This window comes from Pelophylax lessonae, assembly GCF_965119305.1.
Source record: "Pelophylax lessonae genome assembly, chromosome: 3".
In the NCBI taxonomy this organism is placed as follows: domain Eukaryota; kingdom Metazoa; phylum Chordata; class Amphibia; order Anura; family Ranidae; genus Pelophylax; species Pelophylax lessonae.
Genome location: NC_138770.1, coordinates 609,853,906 through 609,878,013, shown reverse-complemented (window position 1 = coordinate 609,878,013; position 24,108 = coordinate 609,853,906). Strand labels below are relative to the sequence as shown.

Sequence of the window (24,108 nt, the reverse complement as noted above, 5' to 3'; positions counted from 1 at the left end):
TCTTTATAGACTTTGCTTTGTGCAGGTGCTTGGTGCACAGTCATGTTGGAACAGGAAGGGGCCATCCCCAAACTGTTCCCACAAAGTTGGGAGGCATGAAATTGTCTAAAATGTCTTGGTATGCTGATGCCTTAAAGCAAAAGTACAGCCCAATACCTTAAAATTCTCCCCTGCAATCATTCATGCAAGCGGAATTAAGCCCTATGTCTCAAAAGGAAGAAAAAAACCCAGTTTTTCTCCCTTTATTTTGCAGTATCCAGTGCCTGTCACATGACTTCAATGCCTCTTCCTTCAGAGTCCAAGAGCAGCAAGTGGGTGTGATTACTGCAAGCTAGTGACATGACTTGCAGGGAGGGAAGCTGTTACTGGGTAGCCAGTGGGCATATACAGGATGGGAACAGCTGATCATAGGTTCCTGTCCAGTGTTCTCTCATCAGTACGGGTGCGTTGTACAACCTAACTCATGAGAAAATGAAGAAATAATTCACACAGGACACGGGGGGGGTTTGTGCAGTGCACATACACAGTATAGCTGTGCTGGGCTCTAAATGAAGACTACCATAGGAGAAGAGAGATGGACACGGGGGGGAACTGTCAGTGTAGCTGGAAGTGCTCTGGGGTCTCCGCTCACAGTCTACAATGATCACGTTACATTAAAGGAAAAAGTACAGGCAACCACTCTAAGGCCATGTTTGCACTAGTGCGACTTGTCATGTGACTTGACACACAAAGTCGCATGACAAGTCGCAGCCAATTGATTTCAAAGGCATCCGTTTCCATCTATGTGACTTTGAAAAAGGTACGTGCACTACTTTGATGCGACTTTGATCCAGAGAGTGTAAAGTTGGATCAACGCTGCACTCAAAGTCACACTCCAAAGTCGCACTCTAGCCTAGTGGCTACATTTCCACTAGCGTGACTCCAAAGTTGTGCGATTTAGAGTGCGACAGTGCAGCTTTGATCCCACTTTACACTCTCTGGATCAAAGTTGCTTCAAAAGATGCATCAAAGTAGTGCAGGTATCTTTTCAAAGTCACATAGATTGGAATGGGTGCCACTAATATCTAGTTTATCTGCTGCTGGAACCATGAAGAGTGGATATAACATACTTCCAAATCCTGCCCTCTCCCTCTCTCTCTCTCACGAGAAGCTGCTAGCCTAAAATGAGGCTATCAAGGATAGGAGGGATGGGGGGTGGGGCTGGGCAGGTCTAGGCATGCCTGTCTAAGAAAGACCGACATCCTTTTGAGGAAGAGAAAGACAACTTAGCAAATTCAGATAAAAAAGGGAGATAGTGTTGTCGGTGAGGAGCAAAGAAGCTGATTGTCCAGCTTAGATAAGACTTTCTAAGCTAGACAAGCAGCTAGCCAGAAAATGAATAATATCAAAGATAAAGATATTTACCATAATATTAAAAAGAAAAATTTGGTTTTTTGACTAGAGTTACCCTTTAAAGGATAAGTCCACCCTAACAGTAAAATCCCTGCATCTATAGACCTACACAATCTAACACTACCCTATCTAGCCCTGTAAAGAAGAAATCTTTACCTTTTTTGAAACAGATTGGACCCAATCCCACACTGAGTGGTCAGCCGTGGGTTTCACTGTGAAGGCAGGTGCAGAGGACACAGCAGACAATGGAACCACAATAATAAGTCTATAGGTGACGTCACTTCCCATTCATTTCACAGCCATTGTTGGCCGTGTCCTCTGGAGAGCTTCCGCCGTTGGAGATCGGGTCGGGTCAGCTTCAAAAAAGGTATGTATACGGATTTACTTTTACAGGGCTAAATGGGTTAGTGTAAGATCATGCAGGTCTAAAGATGCAGGGATTTTAGTTTTAGGTGGATAGGGTTATCCTCACACCATATTCCCCCCTCCACCAAATGATTTAGAGCAGTGCACAAAGCAAGGTCCATAAAGACGTAGATGAGCTAGTTTGGGGGTGGAAGAATTTGACAGGCCTGAACAGAGTCCTGACCTCAACCCGACAGAACACCTTTGATAAAAAGGGGACTGTGAGCCAGGCCTTCTCAACCATCAGTGCCTGACCTCACAAATGCGTTTCTAGAAGAATGGTCAAATATTCCCTATAGCCACACTGCTAAACCTTGTGGACAGCTCTTCCCAGAAGAGTTGAAGCTGTTATAGCAGCAAAGGGTGGGCCAACTCAATATTGAACCCTATGGAATAAGACTGGGATACCATTAAAGTTAATGTGCGTGTAAAAGCAGGCATTCCAATACTTTCGTTAATATAGTGTAGATCGATATGGATATCCAGATGCCAGGTGTCCCCACCGCCTTCCTCATTCATCTAACTCCAATGTCTCTGAAGAGATATAAAACACTCCCTACAAATTAAATTTACCCAATGCGGCCAAAGCATGCATCCAGCTATTTTGGAAGCAGCCTATGGCTAACCAGGATCAATCAAATTTTCACAATAAAGGAATTGATGGCCGCAGGCCACAAAAAAATCCCCAGCCCAGTTGCCACATGGAGAAGCCGAGAGTGCTGGCGGGAACCCCAGGAATGGAGGATTGGGGCTCCTGTGCAAAACCCTTGCACAGAGAAGGTAAGTATAATATGTTTTGTTGTTCATTTCCCCCCCCCCCAAACAAAACAAACTTATTTTAAAACTGATAAAAAGTTTATGCTTTTAAAAGCACGCTGACAGATTATTAGTGTAATCTTTATTACAGGATTGATATGGATAAACCTAATAATTTTATCTACACTGCTCACAGAGTGTTGACAACCTTGTTATAGACGGTGTCTGCACTGTCAGTATCACTCAAACACACACACGTCCAAAGGGACAATTGAGACAAAGAAAATCATTAAAATGTAACAAAATATGCATGCACACACGCATGCAATTGCTACAGCTCATAATTTACCTGAATTTCTTAGAAGTCTACTGAACTCCAGCATAAGCTTGTGTGATGGGGCCAGGGCATGCAGAATCTGGGAGGAAAAAAAATGGTTAAAAACACCAATAAAAAAAAAAAAAATTGCTCTGCCTCTTCCTGGCGTTAAACCCATTGATGCCAAGAGGGCTTTGAAGTCTAGATCAGCCTTTTTCAACAAGGGTGCCGGGGCACACTAGGGTGCCTTCTAGACTCTTCAGGCATGCCTTGGCAAAATGCCTAAAAATTGCCCAACAATTGTCAACAAACCAGAAGGTAGATCAAGGCTGCCTTTTTTAAGCCACAGTGTTTTAAAGTGTTGCATTACAAGTTTGGGAATTGTGTTGGCCAGCTGCTAGTGTCTCAACAACTGATGGCAAATGTTGATCAGAAGAATACCAGGCGCCTGAGAACATTGTTTGCCCCTTACCTGCCCCTCTTTGTCAACACTGAGGTCACATTAGCTGGTTGAGAGAGAGAAACTGGGGCAGAAGTGAAAAGCTGAAATGCTAGTCAGTACCAATGTGCAAAGGTACATTGCATTTTTAAGAATAAATCATCTCTAATGTTGGGTGTCCTGTGTGTGTGCATACTGCTGCAATATGTAAAACTAGTCAAGTTTTTACATTTTAGAATGGGTTGCGTTGAGATTGTGCAATATTTTAAGGGTGCCTTGACAGAAAAAAAAGGTTGAGAAACCCTGGTCTAGATAACAAATGTTGGTGAGCTGGGAAAAAAAACCCATCCCTGGTAGTGAGGCTCTCTATAAATGCAAGGGTTAAATGCTTGGTTTAGTCCAGAGTACCAATGATAAATAGGTATTTTGATGTGCCTGTAAATTCTATGCCTTGGAGTACAGTACAGAAATTGATTCTTAGACCATTGGTTATATGCCACGACCTTCAGGTATTTGGACATTGGCAAAAGCTTTGATGGGACTGTCCTTCAATGTACCCAAAACACCGCAGCAGGGTGGAAGTCCCATAGAGGGACCCTGTTTGGAAATGTAAAGGGTCAGTTCTGAAGGGAAGAATGGGTAGGCAGCCATAGAGGAGAGCCCTAACCATAAAAGATGAATCATAAATTGTCTGACTTACATTTACGGTTGGATATGAGGATGGAGAATAACATTCTCAGAGAAAATGATATAAAGAGCCAAAGGGAAGCAAGAAGGGTTGGCTTCCTAGTTTCCATGAGATGGATACTTTGTCCCCATGTAGCATAAGAAAAAAGGGCTCCCAAAAAGAAAAGGCAGAATTCCGACTGCCAGGAGCAACAAAGAGAAGAAGGCTGTGTACTTACAAAAGGCACTTTAGGGAATAAATGCCATAACACAAAGGCAGGGGTCTGTATGGCCAAGAGCACCTGAGGAAGGCCCCAGAGGGACACAACTTTGCAGCGGGCAATAGAGAAGAGCAACGTCCTGCAAAAGAGTGCACAGAAGTGCAGAAGTCAAGGAGAGCTGAGGAAGAGAAAATTCAAGCCTAAACCAAGACCTGTGGAATACCACAGGCTATGGGTTTTTACAATTCCAAACAAAAAGATGCGGGACAATGAATGGGAACAGGGATTCCTATCGTCACACTTAGTGAGAGCTAGAAATGCTGGGAGACCTCTGGAGAAGAGTTTGTAGAGCAGTCATATAACAAACGTAGGTTGGTTAAAAAGGCAATTCGAACAAGGGAAAAAGAAGAAGGGTATATATGATGATCAGATTCCCCCATTCACACATTCAAAGGTAGATAGGGGAATCAATCCCGCTGTGCTAATGTGGTCTAACAGGAAGCCTTCCCCACCTTTTGAATACAATAATCAGTTCTGCTGGCCATAATGCTGAAAAACCGGACAGGATGGTTGTACTGAAGTCGATCGGTAGATTGACTTCTGTACAACCAGGAAGCCCATACATGGATCAAAATCTGGCCAGTCCCTGCTGAACTTCGATCCAGGTATGGCCCACTAAAAAGGATACTAAACCCAGCACCCTGCATTCAATATATCTGGTCTCCCATAGCACACAGAAATGCAATAATTTTAGTAAATATGAACTGCTAAATACCTTTTTTTCACCAGCAGTATATATCAGTCTTGTGACTTCTATCAGTGTCTTGTTCAATCTTGTAGGAGGAGTTTTCATACTGCTCTGACTGTCCTGCATGACCCCTGACCCTCTGTCTGGACATAGCTGATTAAGGCATGTGATCAGCACAGGGCCAGAGAAGACATGATCAAAGAGCCTTTTTACACAATGCAGATGATTGACCCCTTTGTTTTCACAGTGAGTATAACAAGCATGCTTTACTGCATATACAAACTGATTTTACTGTTGCGGGTTTAGTAACACTAAGGCTGCACACAGATGTTAGACATGCAGAAAAGATCACAAAAAGATTTGTAAACAACGTAGAAGGGAAAATATTTGTATCCATTTCACTGTGTTTAGCAATTTTCCTGTCGTTTTTTTCTCTTTTCCTCCCTAGCATAGAAAAAGATTACGGGCCATGAAAAGTAAAGACATAACTAGGTGCAACTGCAGTGCAAAGCATTGTGGCTGCAATATGTTGCACTGCAGCAAAATTAATCCCTGGTCACGATCGGCAGATCCACCTGATAAACATAACACAGCAAACTCAAAAGGGTTGCAACACAATTGTATGCTGGTTTTCAGGGGTTTAAACTAAGTAGTGAGGTGGCAGCACAACTCCTCCTCACCATCCCTCAAACCCCATCTGAAGAGTGATCCATTGCAGCAGTTCATTGCAGATCTACAACTGGATACATTTGTGACAGGTAATAGAGTTCTGCCAAGCGTTCTAGCCTAAGAGAGGCATAAAGGTGACTTAATAAAAGGCAGAAACAGTAATGCCTCCCTGGCCTGCCTGTCCGCTAGTGCAAAGTGATTCCTTAGTGATGTCATTGAAGATTTACAGTTGTTACATGGGGGTACACAATGGCCATGCTCAACCCACTCAGTAACACCTACTCAAATTAAATCATGATGTGGGTTTAAAGTGAACCTGCGAACAGAAAAGGGCAGGGGGACTTTTCAGTGACTATGCTGTTCCAACCCACAGGCACTCATGCGTGAAGCTATCACTAGCTTCCCTGCATAGAGAAGACAGCCAATGGTATAATTTATAAAACATTTGAATATATATAAAAAAAAAAGCAAAGATATACACTTCCTACATATTGAGGGCTATAATAAGTATAAAAAATATTGCTGAGGCTACAGTTACAATTAGACAAATCTATATGTAGCACCCTCCTAGATAGGTGCTATGTAGGAAGAATAGTTTTGCTCTGTCTGCTTATCAGGAGAGTAGCAGGCAAAATATAGTTGCTCTCTCTGCCTATCAGGGGAGCATGATTGATAGTAAGGCCTGCTCTATATGCTCAATGTGCGATTCATGTGGGCTGAGGGAGTGTCCCTACTGTATCCAATGAGGAGGTTTGTTGGGACAGTGGAGGAAACCTGGCCAATGACGCACAGGCTTTTGTAACTATCCCAGTGGGTTGGCACAGTGAGAGGTGCATCATGGGATAAGGTATAAAAGCCAAGGGCACATGAGGCAGGGGGTCTTTGGGCGGAAAGCCAAGTCCCAGAAGGAGGGTGACGGCTGTCTCCTCTTCTGAAGCTGTGGAAGGTGGTCACAGGCAGTCGGGCTGGTGAACCAGAAAGTGTGAACTTAATCCAAGCAGGAACATTTAAAGCAACTTCACTTTAGTGGCAGAGTGAAGCAGCGGCCTTGCCGCATTCTACAGTTAGCTGTCCACAAGACTGTGAATAGTTAATAGCTGGAGTATCCCACTCATCCCTTCTCCTATCCAAGTTCTCGATAAAACCACAAAAACAACATCCCCTGGACTGATTATTTACTGAGCAGAGAACTTTCATTGCTGTTTATCTGCTGTCAGTTGCTAAGGGTAACCCAGGGGAATACAAAAAGTGTAATTCTCAGCAGTCCTCTAGGGGGCAGTGCTACATATACTTACTTTTAATACTTTAATAAGTGCTTCATTGGAATCCCCTCTCCTCTTCTTAAACTCATACAGGTATACGTGGGCATTGGGGTTTGCTGGGTTCTTGTTGTTGTAGGCATATTCTATCAAAACCTGTTCAGCCTCTTCTTCATTCCCTGAGGATTCCAGGAGCTGAAACAAGGCAAACAGTGGATTAGGTAAAAGGAAGGACCAAAGATCACATGATACATACAACATTAGCTCATGCTGTAATGCTCTGGCAGTGCAAATCTTTATGTTCCTTTTGGTACCAGAACTTTAAGCTCATTTCCAAAATTGCCACAACTCCTATACATCCCTCTCCTAAACTACCCTTCTACAAATAGATATTTTTCAATCTTGAGCCAAAACTGCTATAATGCATATATAAATAGCTGCAGAACTAAAAAAAAAAAAAAAAAAAAAAAAAAAAAAAACACTCTTGAACTCACTCTATGACCCGAACACAATGGACATCATATAAATTCATTTATTACATAAAATAAATATGGTGTCTACAATAAAAACGTGGTGAAACAAAAAACGAAACAGCTGCCCCTTTAAGTGGATGAATCACTTTCAATGTGCAAAACAAAATATCAAAAGTGTAAGGCGCTATCGTGCAACCACTAAATAAAATATACACATTAAATGTCCATGAAAAGATTCTTTCACAGAATATATAAATCTTCAACTTCCTGAGACGAATGCATGGAGGCTGAGTGGCCGCCGCTCTCATCCTCACTTCCCATTGGGTCTACTGTGTGCATTTCCTGGTGCTTGAACGCACGCTGACTCTTCGGAAGAGTGGCGTTTGTGAACCATGCTTGAGGCTGTTTATGTTGGTGCTGACGGTAGCACCAAAAAATGTGAGTTCTTTTTTGTTTTGTTTTTTATCTCCAATTTTCGGTAGATAAATGTATTGCACTATTACAGCTATTATCCATTTTTTTGGGTACTTGGTAAACCACGGAGGAGGATAACAGAAGTAGTATCTGTGTGCTGTTACCATGTGGCTGGAAGTGATCTGTGAGAATTACTTGTTCTAACCCAGTGTCTTAAGGCTTGCTAAAGTTTGATGTTTGGTGAGTGTACATCTGTGGTTGAGCACTAGTCACTTCTGAGCATGGCGTTTGGAGGACTTTTGATAGGAAAATTGTGGGTTTTTTTTGGAAATCTCACAGAAATGTTTTATTTTTTTGCATTTACACACTGTGAAGATTTATATATTCTCTGAAAGAAAATTTTCATGTACATTTATGTGTATTGCACTGTGAGATTTTGTTTGGTGGTTGTACAATAGCGCCTTACTTTTTGATATATTTTTTGCACAATGGACATCATAGAAGACTTCCAATGGAAAAAAAAAAGTTTGGCTTGCAAAACCATAAAAACAACAACAGATTCCGTCCAAACTAGTCCTAATGGTTTCCAAGCATAAGAGGTTTGGCGCTTCTTTGAAATTGCAGTAGGATTTTTGAATTCTCTTCAAAAAGTTAAAAATCAAAAAAACGGTTGCACTACTTTTATAGCAGTTCGGTTCTAATTGTACAGATCCAGAGTAGGTGAACTGTAAGCTCTGATCGCACTATTCTACCAACGTAAAATGCACAAACTGTGCAAGAACAGCAACAGCTAGGAACCATTTGGCAGCGGCAACCTGGAACCTTTGATTGTATATGAGAATGTGTCACTGAAAGTCAATGTTATGAGTGAACAGTTGTATGCCAGTTACTGAAAACACTGCCTCCCTAGGCTGTGTCCATACAGGTTACATTAAAATGCAGCCCTGCAAAAACTCCATTATTGCAATTATCAGCCTGGAGTCACGGTTCACATTGGTGCGATGCAGGAACCCTGCAAATCCACTGCGGGTTCGCGCATTGCCCCCCGGCTCACAGGCAGTTCATACTGCCATATGCAAACTGCTGGGAGTGTCAATATAAAATTACTGACACCCCCGGATCAGTTCGCATATCGCAGTGTGAACTGTCAATTCGGACAGGAATCGGATCGCATGGGTGTGAAGAGGTGTAAACCAAAAAAAGGGTCCTGCACAAATTTGGTCCGAATGCAATGCAAATTCAGCCATATAATCTGTATGGCTGAATTTGCATCGCACAAACATTGCATGTGATTTGCATAGCAGTGCAAACCACATGCGATGTCTGGCATCAATATGGTGTGAACGGGCCCTCAAACTTCACCATCAGCTGGTCATTACTCAGCAGTTTAGGTCTCTGCTGTGCACACCTGCTCTCTTTAGAGCAAATTAAGCAAGACCAGAACTTCCAAGTCTGCCCCTGATCCACAGGTTTGCTTTTGTCCATTATAGAAGGCTGCCCATCTAATTTCTGAGCATTCAACCCTTTTGGAGTAAGACAGTGGGACAGCTCCCAAGTCAGAATACACTGATCAGCGCTGAAGTTAATTGGCTGCATGCACTGACTGAACACAAATTTTCTAACAATTCTGTTAAAAAAGGAGAAGTCCATCACTAGGAGACTTCTCTCAAATCGGAAAGGCCATAAAATGGATCTAAATTGGCCCAGTCCTTGCTGAACCTGGCAAATTTCAGTCCATCTATGGCCAAACTTTAGTTTTACCATGCTTACCTTGATCATCAGCTTGTTAACTCTGTTATTTTCAATCACTGCTGTTCACTGGGAACCTGGGTTTGCCTAGGCCTGACCTGGCTATCAGTAAGCGGACTTGGCCATTTCATTTTGTTTCATGACCATCCGTCTGAGGACTTACACCCTTTGTCTGTTCTACCTGACATTGGCTATTGCCCCTGGCAGCTTTTTGAAAGCTGCTGATACATATAAACACTGGATTCTTACCTTAATTATAGTGATCACTTAGGATAACTTACATTCACATAGTTGAGCACGAAGGAGTCCCAAACTCCCGGAAACTGTAGGATTTCTTGGAAGGTGATGCTGGCTTGTCTGAAGAATCCACTCATATCCTTGGTGGCACATAACTGTGAATTGAAATCCATCTCTAGAAAAAAAAAAAAAAAATTATTCTTAAATTTGTATACATAGCTCCATACCAACACAATATGCCCAAAACCAGGGATATTAACAATCCTCATCCCACGCAAAGATTAAATAGAAGTTTGGGATTCTTTAAAAAAAAAAAAATGTATACTCACCTAGGTGGATGCACCATTTGTCCCCTGCCGGTTCTAAGACTGAGAACTGAGCGATCAATTACAGCTGAACGCTCAGCTCTCGGTCTTCAGACTGCTCTGCTCCTCCAGGGCATTCTGTCATGCTGGGCAGCCAAGGGGGAGAGAGTGGCTGGCTCATACTCTCAGCGCCTCGCTCAGAGGCTGAGCAGGCTGCCAGTCCAGGCATCTGGGTGGATCCTGACCATATGGTCAGGATCTTCTGTGACGTCAGCCGCTTCAGCCCACTGTCAACTGAAAATGGGTCACAGGAGTTCAGTACAAAGCACACTCCTGTGATCCATAGAAGTACAGCCAAACAAGCTTTGGCTATACTTCTCCATTAAAGTCTGCCCACTTTTCTTTCCTTGGAAAAAAAAATGACCTGCATCTTAAATCGGTTGTAAACGCTCTATTCAAACCTCAGTACATTGCAACCCTCATTAAAGCTATTGATCGCTGCCTGTCAGTCTCCTTACTTATTTATTCTTCTAGCAATCCGTCCCACAATGTTTGATTACGTCACCTGCGCATGCGATTCCTGTCCTTAGATTTACGGCGCATTCTGTGTGCTGTCTCCCGACATCATGCCGTGTACGTGAGTCCCGCTCATAGCGGCACGGCTTAGAACATTCACAGAAATGGGCAGTCATTCCCTGCTCTGTTCTTCTCCCCAGGTGACTGTGTGACGAGATTTGAGCAGGGGAAACAAGGAAGGGCAGAAATGACATCCACAGGGGAGGCAGAAAACATTACTCAAGATGGCGCAGCCTAATCCCTAATCAAACTACTAAAAAATAGCAAGTAAGAGGCATTTTTACATACATTACTGTGCAATGATTGAAAATACTTTTAATAATGACTGTACATATAAAACAGAATGCAGAATTTACTTCCTCTAATACAATAAATTAGAATCATGATCTACTGAGAAAAGCACTATTGATGTCTGGAAGCATTTACAGCGATTAACCCCCCAGGATGCCTTCTTTTCAGAGGTATATAGGCTTTATTTTTTTGAAGATGAACACTAGGCAAACAGCTAAGTGGACAGTTAAAATACTTAATGGGAGAGGTTTAACTGCTAAATGATTTTCAGATTATCCAGCCCTGATAGAAACACAACTCTACCACACAGCACAGCCAGGTGGCTGACACCACTTACAGATGAGGAGTACAGTGGTGTCCTCTCTCCAGCCCTAACCTGCTGAATGGACAGTGAAAGAGTAGCAGCAGACTGATGAAGTCATCCCACTGCTATCTCCTCCTATTAACATTGTCTTAAGATTTTCTTTTTCAGCACACTTGACACCAGCCCTACCCTTCCTCATCCCGTTGATACAAAGTACATTTCAATTATTTACACTGCTTGCAATTGTAAAAAAAAAAAAAAAAAAATCACTTTTAACGAATGTATAACTAATACACCGATTTGCATCCTTTATATCAAGCCTGGAGTAGAGCTTTAAACTATTGTAAAATGTATTAGGTACCTAAACATCAGACATCCTCCCCCCCCCCCCCAAATGTAACAAATATTAAAAAAAAAAAATTGTAGCAGCATTGTGTTTATTGCACAGTCAGGATACAGACAAGAAGATTGTGAGAGATTACCACTTTGAGTAACTGCATATCTTTTGTCCAGCCACGAATAGTAGTCTAGCACAGCTCTGTAAGCTTGCAACAGCTTCAGGAGTTCATTTTGTGAGATGGAAGTCTTGCCATACCTCCAGCTCTCGGTGGCAGCCAACGTCCTGTAGGCTTCCTCAGTCTGACCATTGCACAGGAGGGAGTACACCTGCTCCAGGCTTATCTGAAACACCACAAGCACAGGTTACCAATTTCTATTGCGAAACTTTACAATTTCTGCCACTTTTATACAGCCACATATGCCCTTCCACCCCTCCAAAACAGAGAGACCCTTTAGCCTTAAAGCCCTCTAGCTGAACCAGTAGAAAATATATACATATACACACACATTATTATATAATATATATATATTTTTTTTTTTTTTTTACACACACACACCCTACTAACTTATAACGTGAGGTCAGAGGTACCCAGGAGCTGGACGCTCCTAAAGTGTTGGCTTCCCAGTGGATTTTGGGAGACCAATTCTAGTGATCGGAACAGTGTGGTTTCTTACTTTGTTTTATGGCTGGCAGATTGCAGGGATCACCATTACTGATACACATCCAGAGAGGGGATGCACTTGTTTCTTTGTCTTTTCTCAAGAAATTAGAATACTGTCCTGGCATCATACTCTGAGTCAATTTCTGAGTGCCAGTAGTGTGCGTGGAGAAGACAATGGGTGTGCTAGTAATTCTAGCTCCAGGAAATGCAGGATCTGGATCTCTATACATAGTGAACACAAATATTCTTCTTTGACAAAAGACAGAGAAAAGTCTAAAGCACAGGACTTCAATATAAGAGACGATGCTATTAGCCATTCTATGTTTCAGCTGTGCCTGGGATATAAGGCTCTGTGCAGAGGTAACAATCTCCGTTAATTATCCCTGCAAAGCACTTGCTGACCGTTGGCAGGGCACTCTATGTCCGCTGGCACCCGCCAATCGTAAACAAGGCAGAGTCCTGGTCTGACAAGGGAGAAGAGATGGATTTTATTTTCCTGCAAGGCAGGGACTAGAATCCATCATCTCTTCCCCTAGTAAAAACTGCACACATAATAAACACAAACAACCCTTTCCAAGCCAGTGTCATTAGTACAGTGGCAGTGCATATTTTTATCACTGGTTCCCACAAAGTGTCAGTTAGGGTCCGATTTTCCACCTCAATATCGCAGCCCCACTATAAAAGTTACTGATTGCCGCCATTAATAGCATAAAAAAAAAAAAAATTAAATAAAAAATTCCAGTATATATGCCATAGTTTGTACACGCTATAACATTTGCATAAACCAATCAAATGCTTATTGGGATTTTTTTTTACCAAAAATATGTAGAATACATACATATTGGCGCAAGTTTATAAAAAAAAAGATTTTTTACATTTTTTCTTTTTATTGGATAGGTTTTATAGCAGAAAAAGTAAAAAATATTGTTTTTTTTCCCCAAAAAAATTTTAGTCTTCTTTTGTTTATTTTCTGAGAGATACATCATGGGCACTGCCACTGTCAATTCTATTCTGAAGATGTGGTTTTTCTAGCTAGTGCACTGACCAATTGGGATTAGTAACTGACTCGTAACTAGTATATGTAGCTGTACAGTCAGAAAGCCTGAGTTTTACGCTTGCTCCAGCTCAATGGTTGGTAAGCAGCAAGACTGGTAATGTGCGACATGCAGCCCCCTTACCGGAAGGTAACTAGTCACACCAATGTTCTTAACGGTTTCATTAAACACATTGATGTCTTCAGGCATGCTCTTCGGGTGATTCAATAAGATCTCATTTCCCAGCCGCCATATAATCTGTGAAAAACAAAGAGAAGAGTTAAGCAAATGCTTCAGAGACCCACTGCAGCTTTTGTTCCACTTTACCACTTTGTGTACAAAAAGCCCAGGGCTGCTGTAGGTTTGGAACTGAAGTGTACACTGGCTGGGCTCCGAAGGCAAACGTTTTTTTTTTTTGGGCCAATATATTTCATTTCAATCTCAAAACATTTTCTTTTTTATTTTTAAACTTTCAGTAATCCTAGTAAAATGATAATCCGGGGCTTGCTATGGTTTACTACACTTTGCTCAGCTTTATTCAAAAAGCCTGAATGTAGATGTTTTCCATTTGCAGGGATAAACACATTGCAGTATAGGAATATGATTACCTGTGGAGCTTTCGTTATCAATCCACTACTTTGGCTCTCCAGGATCTGCACATAGGAGATGAAGAGACAAGCAGCCCTCTGCCATTCGTTCTTATACAGAGCGTCATGGAGGAGATTAAAACATGCGCTGGATGTTTTAGTAAAGCTAGTAGACATATCTGTATTAGGAAAAGAAAAAAGTGTTGGGGTCAATAGAGCAAATCATGGGAATTCATCACTTTGACCTAAACCAGAAATACAAAGCAACTAGTAAGCCTGAAATCAGTTCACCAACATTTAATAGCTTTGGACACAGGACCCTATACATTGGTGGACAACTTTCCTGATTTGGGGGCTGTCAGACTGCAGACATGCAAGGGAGATGGTCAGAGAGAGATCATAACCATGCTACAAGCTATAGCCAGAAACTGTAGACATACTAAACGAGTTCATGCTTCAGCAAACAGTCCCAGTCTGTTACCACATTACATGAGACTGCCATTACAGGGCAATAGAGAAACACAAGCTACAGTCTGCAGGGGCTGCAAGGAAAGTGCCAATGGGCTGCAGGTTGGTCACCAAGCCACTGTATAGAAGCAAAACCACTTACTCCATGTGCCAGGAGCTTTGTAAATCTGGTTACACTGGATTACACCGAATTTGTCAATTTTGCCCTTCAGAACAAAAGCGCTGTTTCTACTTTGCGGAGGAGATTCACCCTCTGAGACCAGATGACCATGGTCATCAACAGAATGGTAAGGGGAAATCCAAAATTACACCACTTACAAATTTATTATTAGTATTTTCACATTCACCAAAAAAAAAATTTAAAACGAATATAAAAAAAAGAAGAAGAAAAAGAAAAAAAAAAAAAAAAAAAAAAAAAAGAAGAAGGAAGAAGGGTATGCAAACTAATATAAACCAGTAATACCAAAGACAGCCGCACCACACACACAGCTATCAACCTATTTAAAATCATAATAAACAATAGTGCCGTGCTATCCAAAAAATAAATAAGGGGAGGGAGTCATTATGGCGTAAAGCGCAGGGTGGAGCTTCCTTCACACCTGTCAGAGCTGAGGTGCCTTGGATCATAGCAGCTACAACCAGTCTGTGTTGGGATCATAGTAACCATCAGGGAGCAGCAGGCTTTCATCACACTCTGAGAATGGATTTAATGCTTTATTTTACGGACTTTGAGTGTAATTTTAAGCATAAAATAAAGTGGTTTACCAGCCTAAACAGAAAGCACTAGTGGCGTTTCCTCTTGTATGTTTTTTTTTATGCTGTACACCTTGGAGCTGTATCCTGGGGAGAAGAGGAGTAGTAGAGCGTCCATCCAGGCAAAGCTGATCTTGGTCTTATGCCTCGTACACACGCAACGATTATCGGCCGACCGATTGGCCGTCTTTTGTCCAGTGTTGTTGTGTTGGTTGAAATGTGCTCTAGACTGCACACGAATTTTCTCGGCCAACAAAAACCAACTTCAGAAATGATGTCATGTGCTGGTTTACTTTCCGTGTGTTTTATCTTCTCTGAGCATGCCCAGTCTTGCTCATCAGATTTTTGTCTGCCGAAATCTATACTGACTGACGGAAAATCGTCCATTCTGTTGACGGCCAACAAAAATTTTATAGCCTGCACACCAGATTTTGTTCGGCAGAAAAGTCGGAGTCGGTTGTCGGAAGCATCATACTAACAAGCCGACAATTGGCCGATCAGACGTTGGCCGAAATATCACGGCCAACAATCGTTGCGTGTGTACGAGGCATTAAAAGGGACATATGCTAAGTCCGGTATAATTTAAAAGGACAAGTTAACCTTTTGAAGGATGGGTCATGGTGGTCAGGGGGGGGGAAACTTCTTTTCCCACCCGATGACACAATCTAGAAAAAAAAAAAGCACACCCGCATGCGTCATTCATTTACAGTGTTCTGTGAATGTGAAAACTACAAATACCGACAGCCTCTGAGACAGTCGCCTTGTAGTTCTCAATGAACTACCAGGGTCCTGTTGATTTCTCTAATGGGCCATACACACTATAAGATTTTCTGAAGACTTTTTCCTTTAGACTTACCAAAACCACATAATATGAGGTCAAACCTGAACACTTTCAATTTGTATACAATCTGGCAGGCCCTTGCACTACATAGAAAAGGTAAATCTGAAGGAAAAAGTCTTCAGAAAATCTTATAGTGTGTATGGCCCTTAAGTAGTTCACGGTCTCTTCTATTAGAGTAACTGCCTGCCCGTGTTAGAGCCAGGAAAAGACAGCTACATAGACAAGTCTACAGGACCCTGGGATTACACCCACAATCTGCTGATCGTGGGTGCAATGCTTTAAAGCAGGGGTAGGCAAACTTAAAGAGGTGGAGATCTACCTAAACAACATTGGAGAAGTCAAAGATCACCAGGCACAGTTGCCTCCTCACACCTAATTTAAACCTCTAATTGCCATACTACTATGTTGCAATTGTGTGCATTGCCTGACAATCATGGGTTTAAATCCCGTGGTGAGAAGGCAACATACAGTGGGGAAAATTATTTGATCCCCTGCAGGTTTTGCCCACTAACAAAGAAATTAAGGTTCTATAATTTTTATCATAGGTGTATTTTAAATAATACACAGAATATCAACCAAAATTCCGGAAAAAACACATAAAACAAATGCTATAAACTGAGTTGCAGTTCACTGAGTAAAATAAGTATTTAAGTAAAAACATGACTTAATACTTGGTGGAGAAACCCTTGTTAGCAAGTACAGAGGTAAGACGTTTCCTGTAGTTGGTGACCAGGTTTGCACACATCTCAGGAGGCATTTTGGTCCACTCTTCTTTACAGATCTCTAAATCCTTTCAGTTTCTAGGCTGTCTCTTGGCAACTCAAAGTTTCAGCTCCCTCTATAAATTTTCTATAGGATTAAGGTCTGGAGACTGACAAGGCCACTCCGTGACCTTAATGTGCTTCTTCCTGAGCCTCTCCTTTGTTGCCTTGGTGGTATGTTTTTGGTCATTGCCATGCTGGAAGACCCATCCACAACCCATTTTCAGTGTTCTGGCTGAGGGAAGAAGGTTCTCATCCAAAATTTTACAATACATGGCCCTGTCTATTGACCCCTCAATGTGGTAAAGTCGGCCTGTACCTTCAGCAGAGAAAAAGCCCCAAAGTATCATGTTTCCAACTCTGTGCTTGACTGTAGGGATGGTGTTCTTAGGGTCATAGTCAGCATTTTTCTTCCTCCAAACATGGGCGAGTCGAGTTAATGCCAAAGAGCTCAATTTTGGTTTCATCTGAACACAGTACTTTCTCCCAATCCTGCTCTGAATCATTTAGATGTTCATTGGCATGACTGTACACGTGCCTTCTTGAGAAGGGGGACTTGCCAGGTTAGAAGTGTTGCCGACTTTGACCGTAAGAACACCACCCCTACAGTCAAGCACGAAGGGGGAAACATTATGCTTTGGGGCTGTTTCTGCTAAAGGTACAGGCCAACTTTGCCGCACTGAGGGGCCAATGGATGGGGCCATGTATTGCAAAATCCTGGATGAGAACCTTCTTCCCTCAGCCAGAACACGGAAGATGGGTTGTGGATGGGTCTTCCAGCATGACAATGACCCAAAACATACTGCCAAGGCAACAAAGGAGTGGCTCAAGAAGAAGCACATTAAGGTCATGGAGTAACCTAGCCAGTCTACATACCTTAATCCTATATAAAATTTATGGAAAGAGCTGAAACTTCGAGTTGCCAGCAAGAGGCAATAAACTTTAAGGATTTAGAGAAGATCTTTAAAGAAGAGTGGACCAAAATCCCTCCTGAGAGGTGTGCAAATCTGGTAACCAACTACAAGAAACGTCTTACAACTGTGCTTACCAACAAGGGTTTCTCCACCAAGTACTAAGTCATATTTTGCTTGGGGATCAAATACTTATTTTAGAACATTTGTATTATGTGTCTTTTCTAGATTTTTTGTTGATATTCTGTCTATCATTGATAAAAATTATAGACCCTTCATTTCTTTGTAAGTGGGCAAACTTACAAAATCTGCAGGGAATAAATTATTTTCCCCACTGTATCGCCACCTCACTTTTCAGAGTAGCAGCAGTGCCTGCTTGCACTTGTGAATGAGCCCTTAGTTGCATTCGGCCGCAACACCCTTAGTGCTCATTCACACGTAAAGTGGGGGGGGGGGGGGATTAAAACTCGTGTTGCAGTGTTGCCCAGGGTACCCCCAGTCTCTACCACCTTAGCTTCTGAGGCAGCAGCCAAAAGGTGTACACATGCCGCAGCAGGAATGAAACCCCCTGTTGTCTTTGGTGGGTGCTACCGCCTGCCAATCGCAACCCATTCAAGTAAATGGGACCACTCCGAACGTGCCCCACAACTGCATGCTTCTGCAGGGGCCAAGGGGCGAAAGCAGGTGGTGAGAAAGCAATACAATGCTGCCCGTTTAACCTCTTGTTCCCTGTACTGCACAAGGTTGAAGGCCCTTGATGAAGAGCGGCCTCGTTCACTTGAATGGGTCATGCTTGGCACGTGCTATACCCACCAACCATGGCAGGGCGTATAACTCCTGCTGTGGCATGTGTACACTCCTGGCCAATGCAGCTAAAGCTTTCCATCCATTATGGTGTTCTGCAAGTCCAATGCCAGAGTGCACAGGAGTAAGAATGAACAAGCACCCCAACATGCAAAAACACACATTTCCGTACATTGAGCGAATACATGTGTTACCCCAGCATAACAGTGAGAACCCAGCCTAGACATTTTAAATAATTACCTTTAGCTCTTGTTGGCCTCCTTGGAAGACACATCCCATAAGCTTCATCTTGTTCTGGTTCCTCTTCCGTCGCTTCATCTGAATGGTCGCTGTCATTTTCCATATCTGAAAATAAAAGAATTATAATTTATAATAATGATTCGCAGCAAAAACAGTGATTTTACCGCGGTGCGTTTTTCATTGGACAGGATTCAAAACTGCAACAAAAACACAACATGGGTGCATTTTTGCTGCATTTTCAAGAGGGAGGTGCGTTTTTTTTTTCTGACAAAATATACACCAAAAATGCGGCAAGCAGGATTTTTTACACCGCAGCAGATCAGTGTGAAGACATATATAGGATTTGAAAAGGGATGCATTTTTTCTTCAGCTTTTCTTTGCTTTATATAACACAAAGGCGCTTCAAAAACTGCTCAGTGTAAAAGCAGCCCAACAAGAAAAAATTATATTTCAGTAGATTCTGGAGAGTTAATAGGGAACTTCAGGCAAACAAATAAATACACAGATGAAATACATATACTGGAGCATTTTATCTGACAAATAATTTGTATTCCTGTATATCCAGTCCTGAGACTTGCACATGCTTGCCAGAGAGCACAGACAGCTGGGTGACCCCACTTCCAGTTAAAGCGAAGTTCCACTGGCTTTTGTGTTTATTAAAAGTCAGCAGCTACAAAAAGTGTATCTGCTGACTTTTAATAAATACACACTCACCTGTCCCACGGTCCAGCCTCAGTTCTCTCCATCTTCTCCCCGCGTCGCCGGCATCACTACTGTGGGTACCCGGCTGTGACAGCTTGCGGCTTCACAGCTGGGTGCGTACTGCGCATGCGCGAGTCGCGATGAGCGTCGTGACTGGCCAGGCAATCTTTTGGAACCTGTGACGTGTCCCAGAAGATTGCAGGGGGGGGGGGGGGGGGGAGAGGAAAAGTTCCACCCGAGCCGCCTAGGAGGCCCAAGCGGAGGTGGGAGTGGGTACCTGTCAAAGCTAGGTACCCCCCCCCCCCCTCTAATTATCTCGCAGTTCAGAATTAAAAAGTGATTGTAAAGTCTTGTTTTTTTTTTTTTTACAAACATGTAATACTTACCTCCTCTGTGCAAGTGGTTTTGCACAGGGAAGCCCATATCCTCCTCTTCTCGGGCCCCTCTTCTGTGCTCCTGGCCCCTCCCTTATGTTGACTGCCCCCACAACAAGCAGCTTGCTATGGGGCACCCAAGCCAAGCTGCAGGTTTGTGTCCATTGAGACACAGAGCTGTGGTTCAGCCCCGCCCACTCTCTCTCCGGATTTGCTGACTGACAGTCGCGGAAGCCAATGGTGCCATGGCTGTATCCCAGCCAATCAGAGGGGAGAGTCCAAGACAACTGAGGGACTCATGGACATCACTGAACTGCATAGAATGCATTAGGATAAAAAAAAAACCTTCTGATTTTACAACTCCTTTAACCGGTTGCCTTTTTACTGCGGCAGTGCGGCCCTCCTGCGCAAACCGACTCGGCAGCAGGGACCCCGATGCACGGGGCAGGTGGCTCCGATTGCTGCCTGACACCCGCGATCGCTCCCCGCAGAGAGAGAAGAACGGTCAGCTGTTGTAAACACAGCTGACCGTTCTTCTCTCTGGAATGCAATCTGTATGGCTGAATTCACATCGCACAGTTATCGCATTTGCATAGCAGTGCAGTGCGAATCACAGGCGATGTCTCACATCACATACGTGTGAAGCGGCACTTGTATGAAAGATGCTGTGCCGCAACCGCTCTTCAATGGCATGTAAGGCACAGTTGTGGCGCAGTGCTGCTGGTTTTCAATGGTTAACACAGATGGTGACAACATGTTGCCTACAAGCCTTCTGTCAAAAGCCTCTGAAAAGTAACCCACCATGGATCGCTCTTCAGAGGGGTGGCAATGACAGCTATACATGTAAACAAACCCCAAGTGCCCTCCTTGTCCTGTGTGCCCACCAAACGTGGCAAGGAACGCATGTACACCTCCAAACACCATGTGCACTATTCTACACATAACCAGCCATAGCTGAAAGGATATAATGCAGGACATGCACAGCGTGATCCATGAAGACAGGGTGAACCACGCCCCCAGATATACAGAGGAGGACTCTGGGGGTACCATGACAACCGACCATCATTTACCAATCCTGGAAGAGCGGCCAAAGGATAATCATTCCCTCCACACTGCTTAGGAGCGGAATGAGAACACGCCTTGCTAGAACACAGGTATCAAACACAAGGCCCGCGGGCCGAATTCGACCCCCCCAGACCATTTCATGTGGCCCTCGTACCTCTCCTGCAGCTGCGGCACCCCCCTTGTTTCTGTAGTCGGCAGCAGAGAGGACAGAACTCCTCTGTGCAGCTGTAGAAAGGCTTGTCTTTGCCCCCCCCCCCTCAATCCGCAGCAGAGAGGAGGGCAGAACTCCTCCTACAGATCCTGCACCTCTCTGTGCAACTGCAACACCACCTTGCCTCTCCCTCCCCTGGTCTCAACATTCAGCAGACTCTGGAAGCTGACTCCAGCCCTCCTCTGGTTCTCCTCCAGACCCTGCACTTCTTCCCAGATCCACCCGCATCTTCTTGCTGGCAGCAGCACAAGGTAAGGGGTGCATTGTGATGTAAGGAAGTGCGGGTAACTCTTGACTTCTGATGGTGGGGGCTCTTTACATCTCATGTAAGGGGGTGTGGGGTGCTCTGGACATCTAATCTTACAGATATAACCGGCCCGTCGAGGCCAACCATAACGCAGATGAAAGTGAGTTTGACACCCCTTACTATAAGAGATCCAGCAACCCACAAATTCCCTCCAAGTGAGCTTCCATTGGAAAGATTTACCTTCACCTCCTGCCAGGACAGGAAATCCCAGGAAATCACTCCATTGGGGACACAAAATAAGTCACATTGTGAGGAAGGGTCAGCACAGTGGCTTGGTGGTTCGCACTTCTGCCTTGCATCACTGGCCAGATAACTGTCTGCATGGGGTTTGCATGTTCCCCCTATGCTTATGTGGGTTCCCCTGGGTACCCCAAAGACAACGGCCGGTTAATTGGCTCCTATCTGATCTGCCCCTGTGTGACATTCTACTGTCAGGATAACTACCTCACCATTTGCCCCAACATCAGATAGAGAAGCTCTATAGGAATAGAAAAATAGAATGTCTGACATTGTTTTTATTGCAGGCTCCGCCTTCCTGTCCTGGCAACACCTGAACCTCCTATTTGTTTTCCTGGTGTCACAGAACCAGGAAGTGGTGGAAATCCTCCCTATGGGGGTCACAGACAAAAGATTGTAAGGAAACATCTGACTCACTAATACTACACAGAAATAGTCTGGGGTTCAGGTATAATGTCTGTAGGTAGTCTGACATGCAGTAAAAGGGGATGTCATGGAGCTGAGGGTCCAGGAGGTCTATAATGAATAGCATGCACAGTCAGATAAAGGACACTTCCTCCAAATCACAGGCAGACAGCTGCTGTGAGAATGCTGGGCATTGTAGTCCCAGTGAGGATGGTGATAATCTGATGTCTCTTATCAGGATCACACCTTCCTGCAGACTCCACCAACTAAAGACCACAAATAACACCAAACTTACTGTAACTCGCCCTGTACTCCTTTCCTAAGGAAATAAAATCCCCATCAGAGCTCCAAGCGATAAAGATTTCCCATCCATCTTCATAGGGAACTCTCACAGCTGCAGCACCATGCTGCTTCCGCCTTCCAGGGCGACATCGACAACCATCCTGTGATTGGCAGGAAGCTGGAAAAAGCGGGCGGGATTAATCTAGATCAGGCAATCAGGGGAGAAGGGCCATCTTGTGGCTGAAAGAAACAGTGCAGCTAGAAGTGAAGCGGCCATCTTGAGGCTGGCAGAAAATAGGAAGCTGCAGCGCCTCTCTATTGGTTGGCAAAAACAAGGCGCGGCGGCCATCTTGTGGTTGGCTCAGCCTGGATGTGTGAATTTTCTTTAGAAACTTCTTTTAAACGCCAAATAAACATAAGATATTTGCATGGTTGTATTTCCTCATACCATCAGTTTATATGATTGGTTTTCAGTGATAACAGAACATGGCATTTTGGATTTCAAGCTGTAGATAAAGAGCATAGTTGCCAACATTCTCCAAAATTTTTTAGGCACGCTTATTTTTTCTGTAGGCATATAATATTTTAATTAGGGTCGGGGGCAATCATTTGTAGGCGCGGTCTAGAAGGAACGTAAAAGTGGGGTGTGGCAAAAAATGTGTGTGGTTTAAACTACGCTAAATATTGGGGTGTGGCTTAGGGGGGTGGTAAAACAGAGTCTGAGATGACTTACATAGTGGAGAATGTGGTAATATACAGGGAATGGGGGAGGGGGGAAAGAGGGAGGAAGGGAGAGAGAAAAAGGGATGGGGGGAGGGAGGAGGAGGAGAGAGAAAGAGGTTTGGGGGGGGTGGGGGGGGAGGGGGAGAGAGAAACAGGGATGGGGGAAGGAAGGGAGAGAGAAAGAGGGATGGAGGGAGAAAGAGGGATGGGGGAGGGAGGGAGGAGGAGAGAGGAAGAGGGATGGGGGGAAGGAGGGAAAGGGAAGGGGGGAGGAGGAAAGAGGGATGGGGGAGAGAGAGAAAGAGGGATGGGGGAGGGAGAGAAAAAAAGGATGGGATGGGGAGAGGAAGAGGGATGGAGAGAGAGAGAATGAAAAAAAAAAGAGGAAAAAAATGAAGAAAGAGGGGGAGAGAAAGACAGAATAAGAGAGGGAGAGATAAAGAAAAAAAAGAGGGATGGAGGGGGAGAGAGGGAGGGAAGGAGAGAAAAAGAAAGAGAGAGGGAGAGAGAAAGAAAGAAAGAAAGAAAGAAAGAGAAGGAAAGAAAGAAAGAGGGACGGAGGGAGAGAGAAAGAAAGAAAAAGAAAAAAAGAGGGATGGAGGGAGAGAGAAAGAAGAGGGAGGTATGGAGTGAAGGAGAAAGAAAGAAAGAAAGAAAGAAAGAAAGAAAGAAAGAAAGAAAGAATGCGGGTTCCTGCCTACTAAATACAGGTTCGGCCACTTTGTTCTTTGCAGATAGATAGAGATTCTAGTACAGTTCAGCCATAATAAACCTTGTTCTTCCTTACCTTGGGCAGCTGGCTTAGTTCTTGCCACAGCAGCTCCATGCCACAACACGGACAGTAATAGTCAGTGCACCCATTGGCTGGGACGCAGTGCAGCCCGCCTCCTGCTACCTCCTCAGCCAGTAGCTGACTGAAGTTTTCTGTGACATCCCTCCCTCTCCCTCCATAACCCTGTCCCAACTACCAACCCACCCAGCTTACTATGTAGGCGTCCCGGAATGACACCCTTTGCCGACCATGCTCACGCCGCATCAGGTGAATGTCCCAAGCAAATCAGGACTGTTGGCAACTATGAAGAGAGTATATATATATATATATATATATATATATATATATATATATATATATATATATATATATATATATATATATATATATATATATATATCTGGAAGCAT

At 43.6% G+C, this 24,108-nt stretch overlaps 1 protein-coding gene across 1 annotated transcript in view; it reads right to left on the bottom strand.

The window, feature by feature from the left end:
• TAF1A (TATA-box binding protein associated factor, RNA polymerase I subunit A) overlaps nucleotides 1-22,264 on the bottom strand; it is a gene marked incomplete at its 3' end in the record, with an annotated part of 51,691 nt that extends 29,427 nt beyond the window's left edge. The window contains exons 1-8 of the mRNA XM_082250982.1: nucleotides 22,217-22,264; nucleotides 18,621-18,725; nucleotides 13,864-14,021; nucleotides 13,400-13,513; nucleotides 11,703-11,901; nucleotides 9,789-9,919; nucleotides 6,908-7,066; nucleotides 2,903-2,969 (exon numbers count right to left, since the gene is read on the bottom strand). Coding sequence (XP_082107108.1) covers nucleotides 2,903-2,969; nucleotides 6,908-7,066; nucleotides 9,789-9,919; nucleotides 11,703-11,901; nucleotides 13,400-13,513; nucleotides 13,864-14,021; nucleotides 18,621-18,723 — 931 coding nt within the window. The 5' untranslated portion in view covers nucleotides 18,724-18,725; nucleotides 22,217-22,264. The remainder of the gene's footprint in view (nucleotides 1-2,902; nucleotides 2,970-6,907; nucleotides 7,067-9,788; nucleotides 9,920-11,702; nucleotides 11,902-13,399; nucleotides 13,514-13,863; nucleotides 14,022-18,620; nucleotides 18,726-22,216) is intronic.
• Nucleotides 22,265-24,108: the final 1,844 nt, after the last annotated feature.